General features: G+C 40.8%; 1 protein-coding gene across 2 annotated transcripts in view; it reads right to left on the reverse strand.

Annotated features, from left to right (window-relative positions):
- Positions 1 to 173: 173 nt before the first annotated feature.
- Positions 174 to 24,618, reverse strand: part of arhgef26 (Rho guanine nucleotide exchange factor 26) — a 73,852-nt gene continuing 49,407 nt past the window's right edge. For both annotated transcript variants that reach the window (XM_002933248.3, XM_012963446.3), the window contains exons 11-15: positions 22,582 to 22,736; positions 7,516 to 7,722; positions 5,525 to 5,592; positions 5,270 to 5,374; positions 174 to 1,747 (exon numbers count right to left, since the gene is read on the reverse strand). In XM_002933248.3, the coding sequence (XP_002933294.3) occupies positions 1,605 to 1,747; positions 5,270 to 5,374; positions 5,525 to 5,592; positions 7,516 to 7,722; positions 22,582 to 22,736 (678 nt within the window). In that variant the 3' untranslated portion in view covers positions 174 to 1,604. The remainder of the gene's footprint in view (positions 1,748 to 5,269; positions 5,375 to 5,524; positions 5,593 to 7,515; positions 7,723 to 22,581; positions 22,737 to 24,618) is intronic.

Consider the following 24,618-nt stretch of genomic DNA (forward strand, 5'->3'; position numbering starts at 1 on the left):
CCCCCTGGACAGACCAGCAGTGGGTGCACATGTGACACACTCAGCATACTAGCAGTGAAAAACTGCTAATATGAAAATGTATTTAAAAAATGTGCAACAGTGCTTAGAAGAGCAATCTGACATTGTTATATTTGTGGATACATTTTCCCTTTAAACTAAGAACAGAGACCTTGTATCATTAAAATCTTTTATTTACAGTGGTAAAAATTTATAAAATGTCACAGTATTCTGTTTAAAGAGATCTTACAAGTGATTGATCTAAGATACGTTTGTAGCAGACAGACACCTCCAGCTGAATCTCGGGAGCAGAGTTACACTGAGTTCACTACAGCAATAGGGGTTTTTTTTGGTGTTTGGTCCCCAGAACATAATTTACAGCCTCAACATGTTAACCCCTGCACTGCTGACTGCTTGCAGCTGCAGACACAATGTATCATGGGGGGGTTAAAGCTACACATATTATACACAGATGCACGCTATTGTAAACCAGCATCATGCCCCCCTGTAGTATGTAAGAAATAGGATGTGTACTACTTATGAGTTGTTTGTACACTACATGTATTTACCTGGAGATGAAGCTTAAATCAAAGTCTTTTTATTTTTAATTCATTTTCCTATTTTGTCTGTTTGAAATATACACATTCCCTATGTAAACGAAATCCATGATTATAATTTATCCAGTGATATTTGAAAGAATTCTTCCTGTAGTTCTGCTCTCATACTACTACCATCTTGTGTGTGTTAATGAGCCCTTTAAGTTAGCAAATGGTTTCAAACTACAACTCCCTACCTGCTTTTGGGCATATACTTGGGGGACAGCTCCCCAACCCTTCTTGCAATACAATTGCCAGTATCCCACCAGCAGTCCAAGCAAATCCCGGAAACTGGAATTCAAGAATGGCTGCAGGTTGCCTTAAAGTCACACTGTCTGGTCAATGCCATGTTTTTTCTTATGTACACAGTTTGCCTATAAAAGCATTGTTTTAACATTCTCCGTTCATTCCCAGTCTTTGAAATGGAATCCCACCAGTTGTGGAAAGTTTGTACATAAGCCCTGTGTGATGACGGTGGATTCTGGACCTTATTCCAAAAACCCCTCACAAACTTTACAGCACATAGGCAGCTTGGATCTCATGTTCCACCATAACAGACTACTTCTAATCCCCCATTGCTTGTGCCTTTCCCCAGCCATCGCAGCGTTCCTGCTAGAACAGTCCTTTCTGATGTATCATTCTTGCAGCTCCTGAAATTAAGCAAGCTGAAACTAATTTCCAGGCTGTGATGTCTTCATTTTTCCATGCCATGCAAAGAGGAACAATTTCCTGTTGTACTGTGTTTATTGGTCTCAAGAATGACCGTCCCTTGTGGGTTTCAGACATAAAAGGGGCCCCAAAGAAATCCACCAGAACCGAGTGAGGGAGTGTCGACAAATCCTCGTTCTTACAAAGAAAAGGCTTAAAGGAGAGTGCAGCTGGCCAAGGTCCTTATGAAGCTGTCCCGAGCCCAGCTGGCAAGACTGTCTCATTCAGATCCCTTCTGACATTCCCATACACAGTGCTGCTACTGTAGTGCAAATCCTGCAAGGAATAAAGGGAGTGTGAAGACTACACATTTGTTTCAAGTGCCAGTAAGCGGCCCATTCGCTCCATGTTCTTTTCTATTGTGGCACGGCATGTAATTTCTTTGGCGCATTCTACAGGGAACCATCCTCTTTCTCCATCTCGAAGTCTTTCACCTTCATACCAGCCTGAAAATACACATACACATCTGTGTCAGAAATTATTAACGTGTTTATTAACATTTATTTATAAAGCGCCAACATATTCCGCAGTGCTGTACAATAAGTGGGTTTTATACATTGGACATACAGAGTAACATATAAAGCAATCAATAACCGATACAAGAGGTGAAGAGGGCCCTGCCCAAAAGAGCTTACAATCTACAAATGAGGTACAACACTGAGACAAAGATTTGTTATTGGTTTCCCTTTAATTCTGCCTGGCCGTGTTTTCCCGGCACTAGGTTGATGCCACCCTAAGAGCATTCACATCAACATAGGAAAGCCACTCAATCTGAAGTTCTTCCCTGTAGGGGGCCCAGTTACTGATTTCAAATTTGTTAGTATAAATCATGGTGCCTAAGATTTTTCTGTTGTATGGGGAACCTGTGTATAGCAGGGTGTGTGATGGCAGCTCTGAGTATGGGGTACAGGTCACCTTTAACTTTAAGTTTGTTATAAAATGTCCTATTTCTAACCATGGGCGTCCACAGAAGGGGGCAAGAGGGGGCACTTGCCCCCCCCTGGAAAAGTAGCAAAAAAAACCTTACTTTCTGCACTGTCTCCTCAAGCCCGTTTTTGCTGTGCTCCGATTGGATCTTTCTTCTTGTGGATTCTCCAATCAGAGCGCAGCTTCCTTGACAGACAGTAAAATTGACCAATCAGAGCACAGATGCACACAGGGATCGGGAGATTTTGCAAACTGGAAACAAATGAAGACTGAAAAGAAGAATCTGCAGCTGTAACTTTACCTGAGAACCAACTCTCAACTTTTGCTGCAGATTTCATCCCACAGGTACTATACACAGGCACTATACACAGGTACTATACACAGGTACTATACACAGGCACTATACCCAGGCACTATACCCAGGCACTATACCCAGGCACTATACCCAGGCACTATACCCAGGTACTATACACAGGCACTATACCCAGGCACTATACGCAGGCACTATACGCAGGCACTATACGCAGGCACTATACGCAGGTACTATACGCAGGCACTATACACAGGCACTATACCCAGGTACTATACCCAGGTACTATACCCAGGCACTATACACAGGCACTATACCCAGGCACTATACGCAGGCACTATACGCAGGCACTATACGCAGGCACTATACGCAGGCACTATACGCAGGTACTATACCCAGGCACTATACACAGGCACTATACCCAGGCACTATACGCAGGCACTATACGCAGGCACTATACGCAGGTACTATACCCAGGCACTATACGCAGGCACTATACGCAGGCACTATACGCAGGCACTATACGCAGGCACTATACACAGGCACTATACCCAGGCACTATACGCAGGCACTATACGCAGGCACTATACGCAGGCACTATACGCAGGCACTATACGCAGGCACTATACCCAGGCACTATACACAGGCACTATACCCAGGTACTATACCCAGGTACTATACCCAGGCACTATACACAGGCACTATACACAGGCACTATACCCAGGCACTATACCCAGGCACTATACCCAGGCACTATACCCAGGCACTATACCCAGGCACTATACCCAGGCACTATACCCAGGCACTATACGCAGGCACTATACGCAGGCACTATACGCAGGCACTATACGCAGGCACTATACGCAGGCACTATACCCAGGCACTATACACAGGTACTATACACAGGCACTATACCCAGGCACTATACACAGGTACTATACACAGGCACTATACCCAGGCACTATACGCAGGCACTATACGCAGGCACTATACCCAGGCACTATACCCAGGCACTATACCCAGGCACTATACGCAAGCACTATACGCAGGCACTATACCCAGGCACTATACCCAGGCACTATACACAGGCACTATACCCAGGTACTATACCCAGGTACTATACCCAGGTACTATACGCAGGCACTATACGCAGGCACTATAAACAGGTACTATACCCAGGTACTATACACAGGCACTATAAACAGGTACTATACCCAGGTACTATACACAGGCACTATACACAGGTACTATACCCAGGTACTATACACAGGCACTATACACAGGTACTATACCCAGGTACTATACACAGGCACTATACACAGGTACTATACCCAGGTACTATACACAGGCACTATAAACAGGTACTATACCCAGGTACTATACACAGGCACTATACACAGGTACTATACCCAGGTACTATACACAGGCCTCTGTTCTGCCTCTATACAGATTTCAAATGGGGGCCAAAAATATTGCTCTGTGAGGATACAATTTTATTATTATTATAATTTTGTATTACTTATTTTTCCAAGTAGGCCCCTTAACTATTCATATTCCCATCTCTTGTTTAAACCACTACCTGGTTGCTAGGGTAAATAAGACCCTAGCAACCAGATAGCTGCTGAAATACCAAATGGAGAGCTGCTGAACAAAAAGCTAAATAACTGAAAAACCATTAAAAATAAAAGTGAATTTGAATGCGAACTAGCCCTGATCACAAACACAAATGTTTGCAGATCCCCTCACAGAAATGCGCGTATAAATACTTTAACATACTAAACATTTTAGGGTAAAAAAAAAAAAGCCCCCCCCCGCACTTTTGTACAGTATCCCTGGGAGTCAGTGGGAACGGCAAGAGGTAGTTGGGAGGTTAACTTTTTACGCCAGCAGCGAATCCACTAAGTGTCACATTAGCTGTAGGTCAGTCTGTGTATGGGCCATCTTTAGCCTCCCCTAGTATCATCCTGCAAAAAAAATATATATATTTATATATATATATATATATTTGTCTGTTGCAAGATGATACTAGCTTACTTGCCCCCCCTTGGAAAATTTTCTGCGGACGCCCATGTTTCTAACAACTTTACAATGGTAAAGTTACAATCCTTGGAAGACACTTTCATACGACCGGTGTCTGACGACTATTTCATGATCAGAACATCCTGTAGTTTATCCTACAATTTCAGTCTAAATGTTAGTTATTAAACGTACGTTTGATATCGCAGTGTTCAGAAGACTAAAACATGTATGGCCAGCTTTAAGCCAGGATCCCAGAAGAGACCCCCAGGAACATGCAGCAGAGAGTGGGGACCTACTAAAGGCATGTACTGTATATGTATATGGCAATTACAGGTCAATAAATCTGTTCTCATCCAAAGCTGCTAGACGAGTTAGCCACAACTCTTTTCCCAACATGTTTATCCAAGTGTTTGACATATGGCATTAGCCCATGTTACTGGGACCAGCAATTTGCTGTGCTGCCTCTCTCCCAAGTGCTTCCATGCACCCTGCATTTCGGTTATAAAAGGGATATTGGCCTGTACTTGCCTGTTCTGCACAACTTCTCATGCCCTACAGTCATGGCATCTTTTTGTTGCATGGCACAAAAAACATTATAATAATTCAAACACAGCTCATGTATTTAACAGAAGCTTGCAGAACCCCAGGAAGTAATAATACCCTATATACAAAATGCCTGATAAAGCCAAGATTTACAGCAAGTGGAACCTACCATCATTAATCTTTTGATAAACCAGAACCACGTCGGCAACTTGTAGGGAAAGTTCATCTGGTTGCTTTGCTGTGTATGTCCGGGTAATTTCCACCTGAGTTAGGGCTATAAAGGCAATAACAGGGCTGATCAAATATCACCAATAAAGCACCAAATAACAGAGAGATCAATGTTGCACAAATAATGTATCTCAGTTGTGTCTGTTTGTGAACAAACCAGCAGAGGGCGCTATGGCACAAAGGAAACTTTACTTACTTGTTCTGTCTGTGTCTGCTCTGTCTTTGCTGTGCACCAATGCAGTGATCCAGCGAGCTCGGTCACTCCTGCCAAATAAGGTGCACAGTTACTAAAAGACCAACTGCAGGAATGCACCTTGTGCCCAAAGCCCCTGGTAAATCAGTCAGTCTGTCTAATCTATAGCTATCCCCTTTTTTTCTCACTGTGTAATAGAGAACCTCAAAGGAAGGAAGCATGAATGTGACAATTAGAAATCATGTATTTTCTTTTACTTTCTTTTACAAAAAGGCAGCTGTCAAGAGGGAGATAGCAAAATGTGTGCCCCCTCCTCCCAATTCCACTGCCTGGTACCTGAGGGGGATTGTTTGGATTTCCTTACTAAAGCTATCAAGTTGCTGAAGGGCAGGGACCTGCAAACTGCTCAGCTTTCACCTTTCCCAACATAAAAAGGCCAGGGGGCAGGGGGAAACCATGACACTATACAGAACTGTAGAAAATATCAGTGCCAGCTGCATGGCAAACACTATAGGGGCTCATTTAACAACACATGCTGGATTGCTCCAGTGTGCTGTCTGTCACCTATAGCAACCAAACATGTAATTAGCAACTGCACTTGTGTAATTAAGCACCTTCGTTAGTAAATGAGCTGTAATAGGCTAAACGGGAAATATTCCCAGAAAACTAGTTCCATAATAAACAGAGAACTAAGAGAATGGCTGTATTGTATTTATTACAGTAGAACTATTTATTGATACTATATGCCCACTGCCAGTTAGAAAGTGGAGCATAGCTTTAGGGGAAATGCTGAACTGGCAGTTTGGGAGTAATTTCAAGAGTTCCATACAAAGCAATCTAGCACATTGCACTCTGCACATTTACTGTCCATGCCAATTTATAATGCTATGTAGGCTTTTCCTGCATTCACAGAGCTGATCCCTTTAACATTCTGTGCTAATAAAGAAAAGCTGGCTGAACTCTGCCATAGATATAAAGCAGGCGAGTGCCTTATACACAACCCAGCTGCCTGTCCATCCAAAGAACAGCAAAAAGAAACAAAGGAAAAAATGTTGGAACTGAGCACAATTAGCAATCTGTATATGGATGAGGGAAAGATGGAACCCTACTCCTACAAGCACTAGCTTTTCCCATGGGCAGCACATGTGGTGGTGTCAGTGGCAAATGCTTTCAACTCCCGCTGCTCCCAATGCATCACAGCAGGATTCCCTGTCACTACTAACAGGCTGAGACTGAGATGATAGAAAACACACACAGACCCTGAGAGATAAATGTACAATACTGAGGAACTATCTCCTAACATCTTGTCCTATCATGTACCATCTCACATTTATATGTTTTACATTGCATTCAATGGGCAAAATAACCCGGCAGCACTGGAGTAATAAAGGCAAACACATGTTTCATATGAAATAGGTATGAAATAGGGAAATGTTTTGCTGAGGTTACTACTGATTATGGGGGGTTCCTTCCATCCTAATGCAACCCAAATTACATGATAACAGACTTGGTAAAATGTGCTGATGTGATGGTCAGAAAGTGCAGTAAATGCACGAGGTGGCCCGTGTGTAACCACTTCAGAACTAAGCAGAGAATATATCTGTTACACAAGTAATAATTACTCTCAGGTTTATATATATATATATATATTTATTTATATACACACAGTTGAATGATATGAAAGGCATCTCCATATGTGAGAAATGTTTTTGGTTTGCGGGCCCTATAAGTTTGGAAGAGACACAAGTCCATCAAGTTCTGCATGTAATTCCTGTTCTTTCTAGAGATAATTTTTGCTGAAAAATGCAAAGTATTTTAGGGGTGGTCTAATATGCTATCTCAATGACATGTTATACCAAAACAGCTCCAGATCCACAGCTGAGAATATTTCCTTAACTGACAGAAAGCTTCATACAAGGTGCAGTTTCCACATAAAATAAACTCAGTCTCCCATTTTTACCCCACAGTTAATATCAGGAATAGAAGGTACTTACAGAGTTTCAGCTCCAAGCAGTATCTCCACCTCCTCCCCAGCATAGTTGGTGAGCATGGTGAGTGTGAAGAGATGGCTGGCCGAGCTTTGCCTTGAGTACAACATGGTGGTGCTATTTTTGACAGGAGATGAAGGCTCTTCATTATCATTCTGCTCCACCAGAAGTTTTTCTCGTAAGCAATAGTCTGTCACATTGTAGCTCTCCTCGCTGCAAGAAAGCCACATTTATGAAATAAGTAACTGAACAATGAGTATTAGATAGAATTACTCTGCAAATCACTGATGTATATCTTATTTGAATTAAAGAGAAGCCTGTTTGCTGATATAGGATCTAAACAAATGTGGTTTTAGTGACAGAAGACAGAACTAGAGATGAACCACAGCCTCAAGGGACATTGGGTCAGCCGCCCCACTATGGGGTTCTATTCTTGCCAGCCAAGCAATAAAATAATCAGAATACTCCTGACTGCACAGGAACATACCATAAAGCTCATGGGCTTGCAAGATACCCAATTTGTATTAGTAAAAAACCAACTCCAGGAACATGGGGTGAATATTAGTGGTTGGTTCAGTCTATTAAGGGAGAATGGACACAAATCCCCGGACTCAATGCCTGGATAACAGCCTAGAGGGATCTTTATTCTGATGTTCTCTAACTGCACAACTACAATTTTTCAGCCAAGTTCAATGCAGTTGGGGGGTGGGGGCCGGGGCACAATCTGAAGAAACCTTAAGTGCAGTTATGCTATCTCCATATTAACTTAACATGCACAGCCAATAATGACCCTGGAACCTTGCTTTTTTTTTAAAAAAGCCAAGATTTCTCCATGACTTTAATAGAGGGCTATGCTTTAACTTATAATATGAATATTCAGCAGCAATCATTGTCACCACTATTACAGTATTCCATAATGAACTAGTTGCTGAAATATTAGCTGCTTGCAGCAAAGCCTGTTTTTGCCATTTCCTTTGAATGCCCTGTTACCAAACTATCATCCAAGCTGGTCAACAGGCTGTACCACCCAGCCATTGATATAGCCCAACTAGGGGAGGGCTCCCTATGTACAGTATAGCCCCACAGCTATCTACTGGCTGGAGTAAAGGCACCTAAACACTCTGTGGAAAGCAGAAAATACTTGAGTATATAAATAAAGATAAAAAGAGTGGTAACTCTCTACCATATACCCATAACCAACCACTACCTCCCACCTCTATTTGTTTCTACTTGTTTCCTCTCTTTCTTAGCACGTGCAATGGAGGTGAGAGGGCTCACGGTGAGGCAGACGCTTCTCACTGGGGAATGTAAACAATGAATTTGTATGCTAAACATACTGATAACTTGGGCTGTTTTCATTGTATTTTCTGTATATGCTCACCACCTGTTTATGGCTCAAAGCTTTGGGTAGGAAACACATTGGAAGGAAATCAAAATACTAACATGGTAAAATGACTGTAACATCTGCAGTTTCTGATCCTGCGCCAGTTACTAAAGGCTTATTGTTGTTTCTTATAGGCAATACACACGGCGTGTACATGTAAGGCATTTCTGCTGCGGGGGCCCCTGTCAATCAAATGTGACCCCAGGATGGAAACATAATTGGCTTCTACTCAAACAGAAAGATAATAATATTTCACGTCTTGCATTCTCTGTAATAAATTACATTGGAATTCCACACCCAGATGTACTCCTGCTCTGGAACTAAAGTATACTCTGCAATATACTGCATCTATGGTCTATACAGGTCATGCTTTTTGTTTATTGTTGACATATTATTAAAAGAACAGTAAATATTAATTCCATATTGCTTAAATACCATAACCATGACGTGCAGTTTTTAGCTGCCTAGGGCAAGGCGTTTCCTTCTGTGTTTCACTTACTAGCGAAATATAAGTACGCTATATGCAACTGCACCCTAAAGCCAGCTCAGATGTGTCTGCGTACAGAACTATCCCATATAAATATCTGTGACTTGCAATACCCCTAGCCCCTGGCAGCATTGTTGTACATGAACCCCAATTGTTACTTTACCTTCTGCCACTCCCTTGGCTAAATCTGTGGCGCCTGAGATGGCAGAAGAAGCTGCTACTTGCATTGGAGAGAAGCTGTAGTTTTGGCTGCTCTGGTAAATGCATCCAAGTTGGGGGAGGTATACACCAGGGCAGCAGCTGATTGCAATGGGTTGTTTTCCTAGAAGCCTAGCCTAGAGAAGCCTAGCTTGCCTGGGCTGGCAAAAAAAACATTTCTACAAGTGGCTAGGTCCATGAGCATGTGTCACAGATAATCCTCATTTATGTGTCTTGCATCATACGGAGCTATTGGTCACATTTTTGGAGCTTATCCTGAACAGCACCCGATATGGCAATGAAAGCATCTGACAGTTTAAATTCCATACTTACTATTCCACAGGATCTCTGTGTACTGTGGGATTATTAGCTACTGTATTAGGCTTATTCTTCTGTACTTGTAGACTGTAGACACACCCAGCAGTCCACTTCAACACACATTAGTTTCTAGGGATATTATGCTATTCAGACGGTGCTTGTGTTATTATCACATATTTATAAAGCACCATGATATACTGTAGTGCTTTACAATCAATGGGTGTATACAATAAACATAAAGATTACAGACAAAGATAAACAACCAATGCAAGATGTAAAGAGGGCCCTGCCCTAAACTGCTTATAATTTAAAAGTGCTTTAAAACAAGCCATGAAGCCACAATCATATTATCCCTTTCAGCTTTTATATCATTCACATCAGTCCCTGCCCCAGTAGAGCTCACAATCTAAAGTCCCTATCACATTTACACACAGTAGGGTAATTGTAACCAGCAAAGCTACAATGACTGTCACTGAGCCGGTGCCTAGAAGCTCTATATAATACACTACAGCACTGAATAATTTATAAAAATCCATCCTTATAATTAGCGCTTAGTGCATACTTCATACTTTATACCTTTATATGAGGATATGAGGGGTCACCTCGGAGTTCCATGATCTGTATGTGGTCACGAAACTCCTGCATAGGGAAATGTTATTTCCTATATTAATGCCCATATAAGGTTTATTTGTCATTAAATGGGCGAATTTGCGAGTATATGAAACGCTGCAGAGACAATCTCCCCAAAGAATTGTGTTCACTATTATTATTAGTGTTGCTCTCAGATACACTTACTTTAAATAATTTCTTGGCACTGGGACGCATGTTAATAGAATGGCTTCCTGCCATTGTAAGTCACATGCAGGAAAAAGAGTTAAAAATGAACCTGACAGAGCTCTGTGCTATCACTCTATAAATCAAGGAAGGACAAACTGAAGCTCTGCAGTCATTATCTGACCCGAAATTCCCATCATTCTTATTTGGCCACTCTGTGCTAAATCTTTCATAATCCTAATAGTGCCATTAGCAAGAGCTGACAGAGGGATGATTTATATATATATATCTATAGCTGCTAAAATACATTGCAGGAATTGTCTGGAAAGAAATGAGTCAGAGCTGTCAGCAAAATGCGTAACCCTCCACCTTCAGAACTGTGTGTGATACCTGTGTGACTGACCCAAATCCCCCAGCATAGTACAAATATCACGCTAAGTGTGCGGCACGACAGATTTGTGATGTGATTGAGAAATGTTATGATTGTTCATTTTATTTACATTCATGTTCTACCTGCCAATGGCCACTTAGGTTTGCTACCCTCCCGTCCTATGTCATGGCACGTAGGGCACGGGCACATGGACTGGTAACATACTCTCTGAACACAGTTTTAATGTGGTGGTAAAAATCCCAACCCCCCCATTACCATTACACATTTCAAGGCAACAATCATCTGACAAGCATAAACTTAATTTATACCTAAGCCCATGGCCATGCTTTCACTGGGGTATTGTTATTTAAAAATGCAGTATTTAAAGCACCCAAAATGGACACACACCTCCAGTAAGGCTTATTGGTATCCGAGTGTATATTTTTATGTCTGACAGGTTATTGCTGTGTGAGTGAAATCCGCAGGATCTCCTGCATGTCAGTACTATGTGCCACCCACAGGGCCGACACATGCAAATGGAAGTCCCCCTCCTGCAATTCTCACACCTAATGGCTACACAAAATAGAGGGGGGGCAGAAGTGTTCAGAGTGAGTTTTCAGTGCAAACAAAATAGCTGTATGTGGAATATGAAACACACATAGTGGTCAGTATCACATTCATCCAATAAACAGAGCAACAGATGACATTACTGGAGCCAACACAGGGAGCATGATGTAATGCATCACGCGGAGACACTTACCTCCCTGTACATTCATGTATGCTAGACAAACTATAGCCTGTCTCTCTGCACGTGCCCGTTCAATCATTTGCACCCACACAAGCTCATTCATTTCATTCTAACCCGCGGGTCAATACTCAAAAATAACTGATCAAGACCAAGAAGATGATGCCCATCTCGTTGGTATAGCGAAGGGCAAAATGAAATCAACTAACACTGCAGCAATGTGCGGTTAAAACCATGACAATCCCCAATGTGTCCAATACCAGTACAAACACCAGTGGCGTCATACCCTCTTGCTGGCTGCTGGACTCCAGGAATATACATTAGAAATTGTAACCAATCGTTGAGTTCTAGGAACTATTCAATGTGATATTATTAATATTACAGTTCTAGAAAGCCTGTATGCCATCCTTGGGTTTCTCACAGAGTTTTCTTGTTAACATCCATTAATTGCCTGGAAGGAATACTAATGCGCCAGAACAAGCCTCATCACCTCATGCAGATATTTAGGCCTTCAGTGGGTAAACACAACAAAGAAAGCAACTTCTGTCTTGAACACATGTAGTTGTACATGCGCTTGATGCAATTCAGAGGCAAGTTGTGTCATGCATTTTCAGTGTGGGGATCATGTCACTTCTAGCGCACGTTCAAATACGCATTTTCGTCCCATTCACTGGATGCAGGTCCTACTGACACAATGGAGCTACTACCAGGTCTGGGGTGCTGGTAGCTATAAGGTCTCTTGGCATCAGTAGGTGCAGCTGCGCACCATTCATCAGATGAGGCAGCAGGGAGGCACTGGCAGATATGTGGAAGTGTAAGAGCGTGTTTGGAGACATCTACCTTAATGAACTACATCAATATGTAATCGCCATTACTATTATTTTGTGGGCTGCTATACTGGAAACAGTTTTATTGTCATCCAAACAGAAGAAGTACTACAAGTATATAATAAGGGTTTATTTATAACTCTAAGCACTTAAATATACCAGTGCAGTTACTTATAGCATCCAACCATTTTTTTAATTTTCATATTGAAACTTGTAGGAAATAAAATGCTGTTTTTTTCTATTTGTAACTGCACTGGTAAAAATTAAGAAGCTATTATATCACACCAATGTCTGCTTAATGCAACAATGTTTAACTTAAGCTGGCCATACACATAAAGTACTGCTCTTTAAATAGCCACTTTGGGCAAAGATCTGTTGTTTGGCAAGGTCTCGAAGGAGCAAATCTTGGTCATCTTTGGGCTTAACAGACGATCTAGCCTCCATACCAACGATAACATGCAGGACCATCAGGAGAGGACTACATCAATGTGCCATCACCCGACAGGATTTTTTAAACCTGTCCAATAGATAGTTGGAGGATTTTTGGTCAGACATTTGTCAGGGAGGCAGATAAAAGCATCCATACATGGACATAGATGCCAACACAGTGTGGACAGACTGATTTGGCAACCTATACCTGCCTATTTATGATAACAGTTAGTCTTTTACAGAAATCTCACAGATCTGCAGCAAATGCATTATAATGAGAAGAGATACACTCATCAGTTCAAGATTCAGTAGTCAAATAGCCCTTCTCAGAACATCCCTCTGATGTCTTCAAAGTTTTACATTTATATGTTTCGCTATATAAATTCTAAGAATGCAAACGCAGTACGATAGAAAGTAGAAATGTTAGGTATGAGTCAACTATGAGCCAATATGTATAATGTTAATATTTAATATTATGATAAGAAACCTTTCCCACATATTGCTCTAATCTGACTAACTTTCTGTGAAAGAAGCATGACTGAAATACCATTCAAGCTCACATAACTGTGGGTCACTGGCTTTGCAAACGAAAGCTTACATTTAGCTTACTGCTTCAGGTGTTGTTCTGCAGTCACAGCACAGAAAATAACCCAGCTCTGCTACACAAAACTCATGTTATGATGGAATTGCTTAATAAATGCATATCACAAGGCATATAGCACACAAGGTATCTCAGGTATCTTAGGAAGAATCTGGTGGTTAAAACAGCTTTACTGCATACTCTGTATATTGCAAGTAGGGTCACTCAGGAACCCCAAAAGTCAACATAATCCATAGGTCCAAAATTGTGGGGTTGTTCCCCCTTCAGGGAGCCAACCAAGTTGAAAAATTAAAAAATGATTGGTTACTGTCCTGGATATTCCAGGGAGTTCAGCTGATGCAAGCTGGGACTGTTTCCAATTTCCTGGTTCTTGCAAGGTAATAGTGATGAGCAACATTTTTTACCAGGTTTGCAGCAAAAAAACATCCATAGACTAACTAAACTAAATAAACAAAATATGGATTAATTTATTTACTATAAATAGGCAGAATGTGTTTTAGCATAAGTTCTATTTATTTGATTTTGCTTCTGTTGAAAGAAGTTGTACATAGATGATTACTTCCTAAAGAGTTTATGAGCAGTCAATGTATTGTCCCATCTATATGATTTTTAACTGTACTCTCGGCCAAAGCACATCTGGTCATTGGCTGAATTTATCCGGTTTGACCAATTACATGTATGTAACCCCTATTTGACTGTAACAACAGGCAATGAAAACGTCGAATCTCTTTGGGTAGAAATTTCAGTAGGGCTGAAGGTCACAAAGAAAATGATCATTGGTGTATGTTATAAACCACCCCGTATAGATGAGGGGGATGAGGCCCAGCTATTGTTGCAAATGGAGGAGGCTTCAAAACTGGGTCAAGTTGTTGTTATGGGGGACTTTAATTATCCGGACATTGACTGGAGTAATGGGGTGGCTAAGTCAGAAAAAGCTAGTAGGTTTGTAAATATGCTAAATGACAACTTTTTATTTCAGGCAGTTCAAGAACCCACTAGGAATGACGCTATTTTGGACCTGGTGATTTCTAATAATAATGAACTCATCTCTAACATTTGTGTGGGTGAGCATTTGGGGAACAGTGATCACAACATGGTCTCCTTTGAGATAATGCTACAGAGACAGCTCTATAAGGGAGTAACTAAAACACTCAATTTTAGACGTGCAGACTTTGCCAGTATAAGGGCATCTCTGCAATGTGTCAACTGGGAAAGGCTTTTCATGGGGTTAGACACAGAAGGAAAATGGAACATCTTTAAAACATTGCTTTGTAGGTATACACAACAGTATATCCCCCTAGTAAGCAAGGAGAGGCATCGCAAAGCAAAACCTTTATGGCTGAATAAAAGTGTTATTGTCGAGGTTGGTAAGAAAAAACGTGCTTTTAGGGCATTCAAGTTAGCTGGGACAGCGGAAACTTTCATCAGGTACAAGGAAGCAAATAAAGCATGCAAAAAAGCTATCAAGCAAGCTAAAATAGAGATGGAAAGGGGTATTGCAGCTAGGAGTAAAAAGAATCCAAAATTATTTTTTAATTATGTGAATAGTAAAAAAATGAAGCAAGAAGGGGTGGGAACTTTATTATCACGGGGGGGTACGTTGGTTGATGAAAAAGGGGAAAAAGCTGAAATTTTGAACTCTTATTTTTCATCTGTCTATACATCTGAGGAGCCAGATAATGAAGGCTTCCCTTGTAATATGCCCAGTTCTAGTAATTTAGCTACTGACGCGTGGGTCACTCGGGAGGAAATTCAAAAGAGACTTGAACATGTAAAGGTAAACAAAGGTCCAGGGCCGGATGGGATTCATCCCAGGGTATTAAATGAGCTGAGCGCTGTGATTGCCAAGCCTCTTCACTTAATTTTTCAGGATTCATTGAGGTCTGGCATGGTGCCAAGAGACTGGCGGATTGCTAATGTGGTGCCGTTATTTAAAAAGGGATCCCGTTCTCAGCCTGAAAACTATAGGCCTGTTAGTCTGACATCAGTAGTAGGAAAACTTTTGGAAGGGGTAATAAGGGATAGGGTACTTGAATACATTGCAGTTCACAATACTATTAGTTTGTGCCAGCATGGTTTTATGCGTAACAGATCTTGCCAGACTAATTTAGTTGCCTTTTATGAGGAGGTGAGTAGGAACCTTGATGCTGGAATGGCAGTTGATGTCATCTACTTGGACTTTGCTAAAGCGTTTGATACAGTACCTCACAGAAGGTTAATGATCAAATTAAGGAATATTGGCCTAGAACATAATATTTGTAATTGGATAGAGAACTGGCTGAAGGATAGAGTACAAAGAGTGGTGGTAAATGGAACATTTTCTAATTGGACCAGTGTGGTTAGTGGAGTACCGCAGGGGTCAGTCCTTGGGCCTTTGCTGTTTAACTTGTTTATTAATGACCTGGAGGTGGGCATAGACAGTATTGTTTCTATTTTTGCTGATGACACTAAATTGTGCAAAACTATAAGTTCCATGCAGGATGCTGCCGCTTTGCAGAGCGATTTGACAAAATTAGAAAACTGGGCAGCAAACTGGAAAATGAGGTTCAATGTTGATAAGTGCAAAGTTATGCACTTTGGTAGAAATAATATAAACGCAAACTATCTACTGAATGGTAGTGTGTTGGGGGTATCCTTAATGGAGAAGGATCTAGGGGTTTTTGTTGATAACAAGTTGTCTAATTCCAGGCAGTGTCATTCTGTGGCTACTAAAGCAAATAAAGTGCTGTCTTGTATAAAAAAGGGCATTGACTCAAGGGATGAGAACATAATTTTGCCCCTTTATAGGTCCCTGGTAAGGCCTCACCTTGAGTATTTAGTGCAGTTTAGGGCTCCAGTCCTTAAGAGGGATATTAATGAGCTGGAGAGAGTGCAGAGACGTGCAACTAAACTGGTTAAGGGGATGGAAGATTTAAACTATGAGGTTAGACTGTCGAGGTTGGGGTTGTTTTCTCTGGAAAAGAGGCGCTTGCGAGGGGACATGATTACTCTGTACAAGTACATTAGAGGGGATTATAGGCAGATGGGGGATGTTCTTTTTTCCCATAAAAACAATCAACGCACCAGAGGTCACCCCTTTAGATTAGAGGAAAGGAGTTTCCATTTGAAGCAGCGTAGGTGGTTTTTCACGGTGAGGGCAGTGAGGTTGGGGAATGCCCTTCCTAGTGATGTGGTAATGGCAGATTCTGTTAATGCCTTTAAGAGGGGCCTGGATGAGTTCTTGATCAATCAGAATATCCAAGGCTATTGTGATACTAATATCTACAGTTAGTACTAGTGGTTGTATTTATAGTTTATGTATGTGAGTGTATAGATTGGTAGGTGTGGGTTAGGTGTGCTGGGTTTACTTGGATGGGTTGAACTTGATGGACACAGGTCTTTTTTCAACCCTATGTAACTATGTAATACCAGCTAGATAGGCTTTAGAGCATGGTGTACATAGGACTCTACACACCAGATGGGCTTTCGCTATGTGGAAATATCTTTGGGGTGTAGAGCAACTACAAGCAAATGAAAGAATGGGAGCCAGAAGGTTCTTTGTGGTAAACCAGAACTTAACTTGTTTATTGTCCAATACAACGATCCACAGGGTTATAGCAATACTCACACAGATGACATATCAGATAATTAACAGACAGTAGAAAAGTATGGTGTCCATCCGTATAGCCCACCTCAGCCAAGGGTGGGGAAGGTAAGGACCACCAACGAGCACGGCCTCCCTGTGGAGAGTAGCCTGGCTAAGTATCTGTATCCTCAGGGTGTCCCTTAGCAGCCAAGGATCCCTCACAGCCAACTATGGATCAGGGATAAGAACTGACCTGATACCTGCATCTTAACTGTATCCTGCTCTAAGGCAACAATGCCTGTAGGGAAGAGTACTTCCAGCTAATCTCTCCTGGTTGGAGTCAGACACTGCTCTTTCTAACTAAGCTCGCTATCTCACTCTCCTAGAAAGTGCCCTGATATATTATCCTGACACTTACTACTCCTCATTCACAGGGTCCCTGTTCCCTGACTTCACTAGAGGTAGCCTCTAGGGTACTCACTTTACTGGGGCCCTGTTTCACCTGGGTGAGCAGATGCAGCCAAAGAGAAAGACTCACCCCTTTGTTAAGCACTATATTGAAGTCCCAAGGGACTGGTCTACCTAATATCCAATAAGGCACATATGCTAATGGAACACTAGATACATGGGCCTCTGCCCAGCAACAGGACAGAAGGAACTAGTAGGGCTTAAAGCCATAGAGATGTATTAACCCTATAGGTCTCTACATGTGCTTTCTGGGTGGGGGCCACAGACCCACATGCTCAGTATTCAGGCTAAATGGATGGATCACAGTGCCCAAGCCAGCTATTCATTTACCAAACTTGCAATAAGAGGTTAGTGCTCATCCATTTATACAGATGCTTTGGCGTAGTTAGTTCTTGCTGCTATTGTGATAGTACATTTCCTACCCTATTTCCAAGTCATTATGTCAGTTCATTCATGTATCACAGTTAAAAAAGACATGCCTGGAATATAACAAAAAACTTACATTACAAGGAGCTTTAAAAATAAAACATCTTTTTTAACTCTCCTCTTGGAATATGTGTATAGGGAATGAAGGGAAATACAGCTGCTTTAGAAATAAGGCGGCTTATACCTCTGTAAGGATTAAATACAAAATGAATCTCGTTTGCAGCTGCACACAGGTAACATTCCATTGCATTGTCTAATTTTTGGTTGGGATCCAATGTAAGAACTCCAGCTGCATTTTCTCCAATATATCTGTTATCCATAGGGCACAGTGCCAGAAAGCTCAGCAATTTACTGGAATCCCAGTGTAACCAGACAAAGAACAGAACGCTGCACAGTGAAATACCCAAGCCAAAATACTGTTAGCCTTCAATTCAGCATGTTTACATTTCCCCAGTTCTAAAGTGCCAAGCGTTTTCTTATAGATCACCCACTGGAAACTCAGCCGTGACTGCGTTCGCAATGAATTTGGTGCATGCCAGTTATGGAATGCTTGGCAAGCTAGATACTATGCTGAAAATACCTGAAACAGAATATGTGACCAATTATATCACAGCAGATTGGCCAAGCATGTGCACCAAACACAATGTTCTTGTCTATTACACATAAGAGGGAATAATTCTTCTTGGTGTAGAAATTCCATAAAGTGATGAAAGTTTTAGCTAGAGATAGGATTCAACCTCCATGCCTTCAGTGTCAGTCATAGCGATTTATCTTGCACTTGCTATATCTGCTACTTTGTACTAATTCATATGTCAAGTTTACCTGAATCAATCCAAATTGTACAGAGGAAATTATGTTAAGTAAATTAAATGAAGATTCACTCATATCCATAGTTATTAAACTGCTTTTCCCCCCTTGTAGGTGGATAGTGAATTACATAAGGACTTACATTAATTACCATGCAACTTTTCTGGGAAAAAAAAGATTGCAAAACTCAAAGTACAACAGCTCACTTCCAATTATCATAAATGCAATGCAGTTTCATTCTAGCAAAAAGTGGTCTTTGGCAATGTAGTCCTCACCCCTTGAGATTTTTAAGCCTTCCTGATTGAAATCAAGTAAATATTGGCAATGTTGGTCATCATTTTGGCATTGGGTTTCTCTAGCTGACCATTTGCACAAAAAAGCACAAAACTGGCTGATGGGATGGGCCAGAGAGGCTGATTCAAATTTTGGGTTTGAACAGACCTGTCAGGAGAGGACTGCATCTGTGTCCTAAGTTCTCTACCATAAGTTCTTCTTAAGCTTCCTTACACACCAAACGAGCAAATCTACAGTATTTCTAATTTCATTACAATATTACAGGGATCCATTCATTTGGCCCCCAAAAACATATTAAATAGGAAGACCGTGCAGATCAGCTAAGAGAGGATCACACCCATAGCTCAATGCAGTCCTTGCCTTACAGAACCTTTAAGCCAGCCCTATCTATATCTGGCCAAACCCTAACCATATTGTTTGGACAGACAGTCATTGAGGCCCAATCATGGTTAATAAGGCACAAACATAAGAGTGCCCAAGTCAGCAGGCAATATCAGCCCTTTTACAGCCAGCTTTACAGCTCTATATGATATTAAATATAATATGATATTAAATGTAGCTATGGTGCATTTAATAGAAACATGTATAGATGGACCACAGTGCAATGTTTCCCATACGTTTCAATTAAAACTACTTGTAATTGAACTTAATTAATAATAGATGAAGTTCAGGATGGCTGACCAAATTAGTCCTTAAAGCTGACTTTACGATTTTAATGACAAATAATAAGGGAAATATGGTTACATGGTGCTGACTAACGGCACAGCCAGGAAACCTGAGCGATTTCCTCCAATGACAGATTGAAAAAGTTGTTTTTATTGACTGTCACACTTTAGTGCTGCTGCTGCAATATTTAGCCTTCTCCTACATGGCTCTCTAAAAATAACTGACTTACTGTTTCATTAGTTATAATATCAAAATATAAAAATCATATGAGCTATATTAATTCCCTGACAAAACAATAGAAGGAGCAGAGAATTTGCCAGCATATGCTCACTTGAGAGCTAACCTCTCTAATCTGCCAGGCTGATAATTCCCTATAGGCCGCACCATAAAATTTGTTTACTGGAAACAGTGACAGAATGTGTGGAAAAAACTCCAATGTCTTTGGAAAATAACTGGGAAACACACAGTTACAATTCAAACATATGTCTGGAGGAAAACTGGTATGAACAAGAAGGTGTGACTCTCAAACAAGGAGCTTGCTTGACTACAGCTTCGAAATCTTGGAGACCTGCTGTTCTGGGATACGTAACTGCACCGGGTTAGGCTTGTCAAACTGCATACAACATATTTATTCTGATCAGAACAAAGCCGCTGTCAGTGTACAAACGGCCTCAACAGGGGAAAAAACGAGTGAGAACTGGTATAACATCACACATGGCAGCAATAGCAACTAAATACATAAACACTAAACAGGCATAAGGGTTTGTGGCTATACAGTATCCATTTCAACAGGGTCCATTTTCTAAGCAAGTGATGCTGTGTATTGCATTTAAGGCTACTGTAACACTACATGACATTCCAGGGTGATGTAATGCCTAAAAGAGTGCCCCAGAGTGCCACATTCTGTACATTCTGTATATGGGCATAAAGATTATTAGTTAGAACAGAAGATGGAAGAATGAGGCTTCTAGTATTATTCGTTTTTTAATATTACACTATTTTAGTATTTTCAGCCCAAAATATTAGTTTGGGGCTGAAAAATACTAACATAGCATAATACTAAAATGATTGGATGCAAAAACAAATAATACTTTAGCTTAATATGCCTGCACAATATGGCACCAGCAGAGTCCAGAATATCAGAATACTTTTGAATAAAAAAATAAAAACCTCAGACGTATGTGAGTTTGGCATTCCTTGGTTCTGCTGCTTCAGTTACAGAGCCCCTGCTTGTTGTTTTGCAAAGATATGATTATTGGGATTTCCTTGAACAAGCGCTGACAGGAAGGTCAAAGTAATCAAGTATTTATTTTAAGATTTCCAATAGGAACTGTGTAAGAAATGGGTGTTTATACAGGGCTCCCTGTTTTGGCTGGAATAGAATACTACTGGAGGGATCTTCACAAAGTGTAAACCATTCTTGCCTAAACTATGAACATTTCTTCTCTTGTGCAACTTTGTTTTCATGGTGTGCACTAAACTTCTCTTCTGATAATGCTGCCATATACTTTGTACAGAAAGCCAGCACGAGTCCCTGGGGAGGTAATGGGAGAGATGCTGACAGGATGTCAGTGGCCATGTAACAATGAGCGCTAACAAGCATCCCTGACTCCGCTGCTCACGTACTCATCCTATCTCTGCCCAGAGACTGACGCGTGTGCAGGATGTCACCCCTATAGCCCTCAATAAAGGGACATTAATGTTTGAATTAACCTTTAGAAAACCTTAGTATTCAGAGTCAATCTGCAACTGGTTTTTATTTTCACTTTTTTTAGTGGTTTTTGAAATATGTGCACTTATATTCTAATGTTAGGTGGTTACTGGGGTCAGCAGTACCCAACAATCTGATACATTCTGAGCCTGAGAAGTTGTATTCCAACTTTACATGGAACCAAGCTGGCAACTTTTATCTTCCCGTGTATGGTCACCTTTAAAATATCACATATATTTTAAAGCTATTCCCATCAGTACACTTCATTTGCTTAAAAAATACCTTTTACTCAGTGTTTCATTAGGCTTTGTATTACCAACCAATTAACACTGATTATATGATATTGCTTTGCATGGCTTGAGCTAAGTACTGAGGCAGAGAACCTTTTTAGTAAGACATATCCAAAGCGTAATGCAGAGCAACAGTTGTTACCTTACAGTCTATTATTATTTTGAGGAATCCCAGCAAAGAGAGTTTATTTCCTAAGTGGTGAGATGTGGAATAATGTTACCCACAGCTTAGCCCAGACTCACAGTAAAGAGCAGGTTTCTCATAGTCCGTGTTATAAGGAATGGAAATATTGACTGTAATTTAATCAATGTTTGATGACCTATCCTTGAAAAACCCCAGGATATCCTTGCTTTGTGTCAGTTTCGCTGCCTGTGTAATTCCGGATTCCACGTTATACATGACATCATTATGAGCAGAGCACTTTGGAACGGTATCAGGATATGACAGTGAAACATGGGGATGTTCGTTTGCTTTCCCCCACCCAATGAAAGGATAGAGTGCAGTAGCCACTGGCTTTGCTGCACCTACCCTATCCTAATAACATTGTACTATAAGGGGATAATGAATGAGGAATTATAACAAAGAACATGCCTAGGTCTATACAAACCATAAGTAACACTTCCCTGATTACAAATGAAAGAGTATGCTGCATACACCAAACAACTAGGAAAGACATTTGCAACGCATCATTGATGGCAAATAGGCATTTACCTCTTCTTTTTGGTTATAATGAGCACGTCATTGAAGAGGAAAAAGTAGAACTGTTGCTTTGTTGTTCTCTTGGAGAAGATGCCAGTGTCCTCTACATAAGCTGTAAGTTCTCCTCTCTTCAGTAACCATCTGGAGGAGGAAACCAATGGAAATGGCTGCAAAACAGACAGTTGACAAATTAAATCAGCAACGAGAGCTTTACTTCTGCCTGCTTTACTTCTGCCAATATAATGGCAAACAAATAACAGATTTTCTACTTCTTTACTGCCTTCATTTTTAATATTAACATCATTACTAACATGTAATTTAGGAATACATTGTTTACATTCAGATTCATATTAATAGTAAGTGGCAATATAAACATAAAAGATGCTTTTTAAAGGGTTGGTTCACCTTGAACTGTTAGTATGCTATAGAATTCCCTATTCCTAGCAACTTTACAACTGTTATTCATAATATAGTTTTTGGGTTATTTTTCTTTCTCTTCTGCATATTTCCCCCTTTTAATTGGGGGTCACTTACTCAGCAGCCAAAAACTACTGCTCTGTGAGGCTACAATGTTACTGTTACTTTTTATTTCTTACTGTACCTTTCTTTGCAGGCCTTCTCCTATTCATATTCTTGTCTCTCTTTCAAACCATTGCATGGTTGCTAAGGTTAATAAGACCCTGCCCTGCTTATGGCGTTATGTTTTTTTCTGCAGGTTGGAGCATTTTTGCCCAATAAGGAGCAGCAGTAGGGTTGCCACCCATGGACCACTTATTCAAAGTGCACGTAACCATGGCCCATGCATTTTAAGGTTGGTCATAATTCAAAACACGCACTGAATCAATGCTTTTTTGTATTGGCAAACTTAGTGCAATCAGACAACATGAGATTCAGCCAAAGCACTTGCTGTAAGGGACCACACATATACGGGATACAGTATATTAAACTGATGAAAATGGACAGGAATCTATTGCCTGTGCAGCCAGGATAGCACCTATGCAATTTGCCTTCATTGTTTATTGTTTGTTTATCTCTGGAAGGTTAAGCACAACATTTTGATCTCTGGGTTCACAGCCTTAGGGGACTACTGGCTACCGGTTGGGATGTCCCATACGGCAATGAAACAGAGAATAGAGGTTAGCCAATGTGTGCATGGTACTGAGCAAACTCTGGTCGATGCACACCCTCTCCCCTGGGCTGGAAAGTCAGTTAAGATAAACTTAATGGATCACAGATGTCGACTGTTAGATTTTTGGGAAGGGCTGGGCTTGAATTGCTGGAGCACAGACCAAAAGGGAAAAAGTCATTTATTCCCTAATAATACAAAACCTTTAACAGGACTTGCTAAAGCTGTAGTCTCGCTCAGGGTGGGGCCTTTACTCACAGATCTGGCAATATGTTCTTTTTATTATAATTTAACAGATTTGCAATATTAAATGGGACCTTTGTACATTCCTCAAATCCAAATGTATTAACAGACCTTTTTTTTTAATCCTAGTGACATTAGCACTGCTTTCCAAAAGTATTAAATGTATACAATTTAAATATTATTGTCTGGGCTGCTGGAAATCTCACTGAAACAATCATATGATATCCAGGGCAGGCCGAAAGTGGTTATTCATTTCAATGTGTCTGAGAGATCTGTGGTTCCAGAGCATTGTAAAAGATTTTTGGCAGATTAAGATTTCTAAATTTGTGCTAGAAAAATATATTTAATCCAAATGTCTGCTTTTTCAGCAGATCCCCAGATTCCCCAAAAGAATACAGGAATGTAATATTGCGTCATGTTACATTGTCCTGCAGTTAGCTCATGGGTTTAAGCCTGGCAGATATTCCACTGCGACTCTTAGCAAAATAACTAATAGCAGTGCACCAGTTTTGATGTACAGGTATGGGATCATATTGGAATGATTAAATAAGTAACAATTATTTACTTAATGGGACTCATGTTGGTTATTCTGCACTTTCTGTATAATGGGTTTCTGCAGACCCCCTAGCTACAGTGGTGTGAAAAACTATTTGCCCCCTTCCTGATTTCTTATTCTTTTG

Source organism: Xenopus tropicalis, chromosome 5 (assembly GCF_000004195.4).
Source record: "Xenopus tropicalis strain Nigerian chromosome 5, UCB_Xtro_10.0, whole genome shotgun sequence".
NCBI lineage: Eukaryota > Metazoa > Chordata > Amphibia > Anura > Pipidae > Xenopus > Xenopus tropicalis.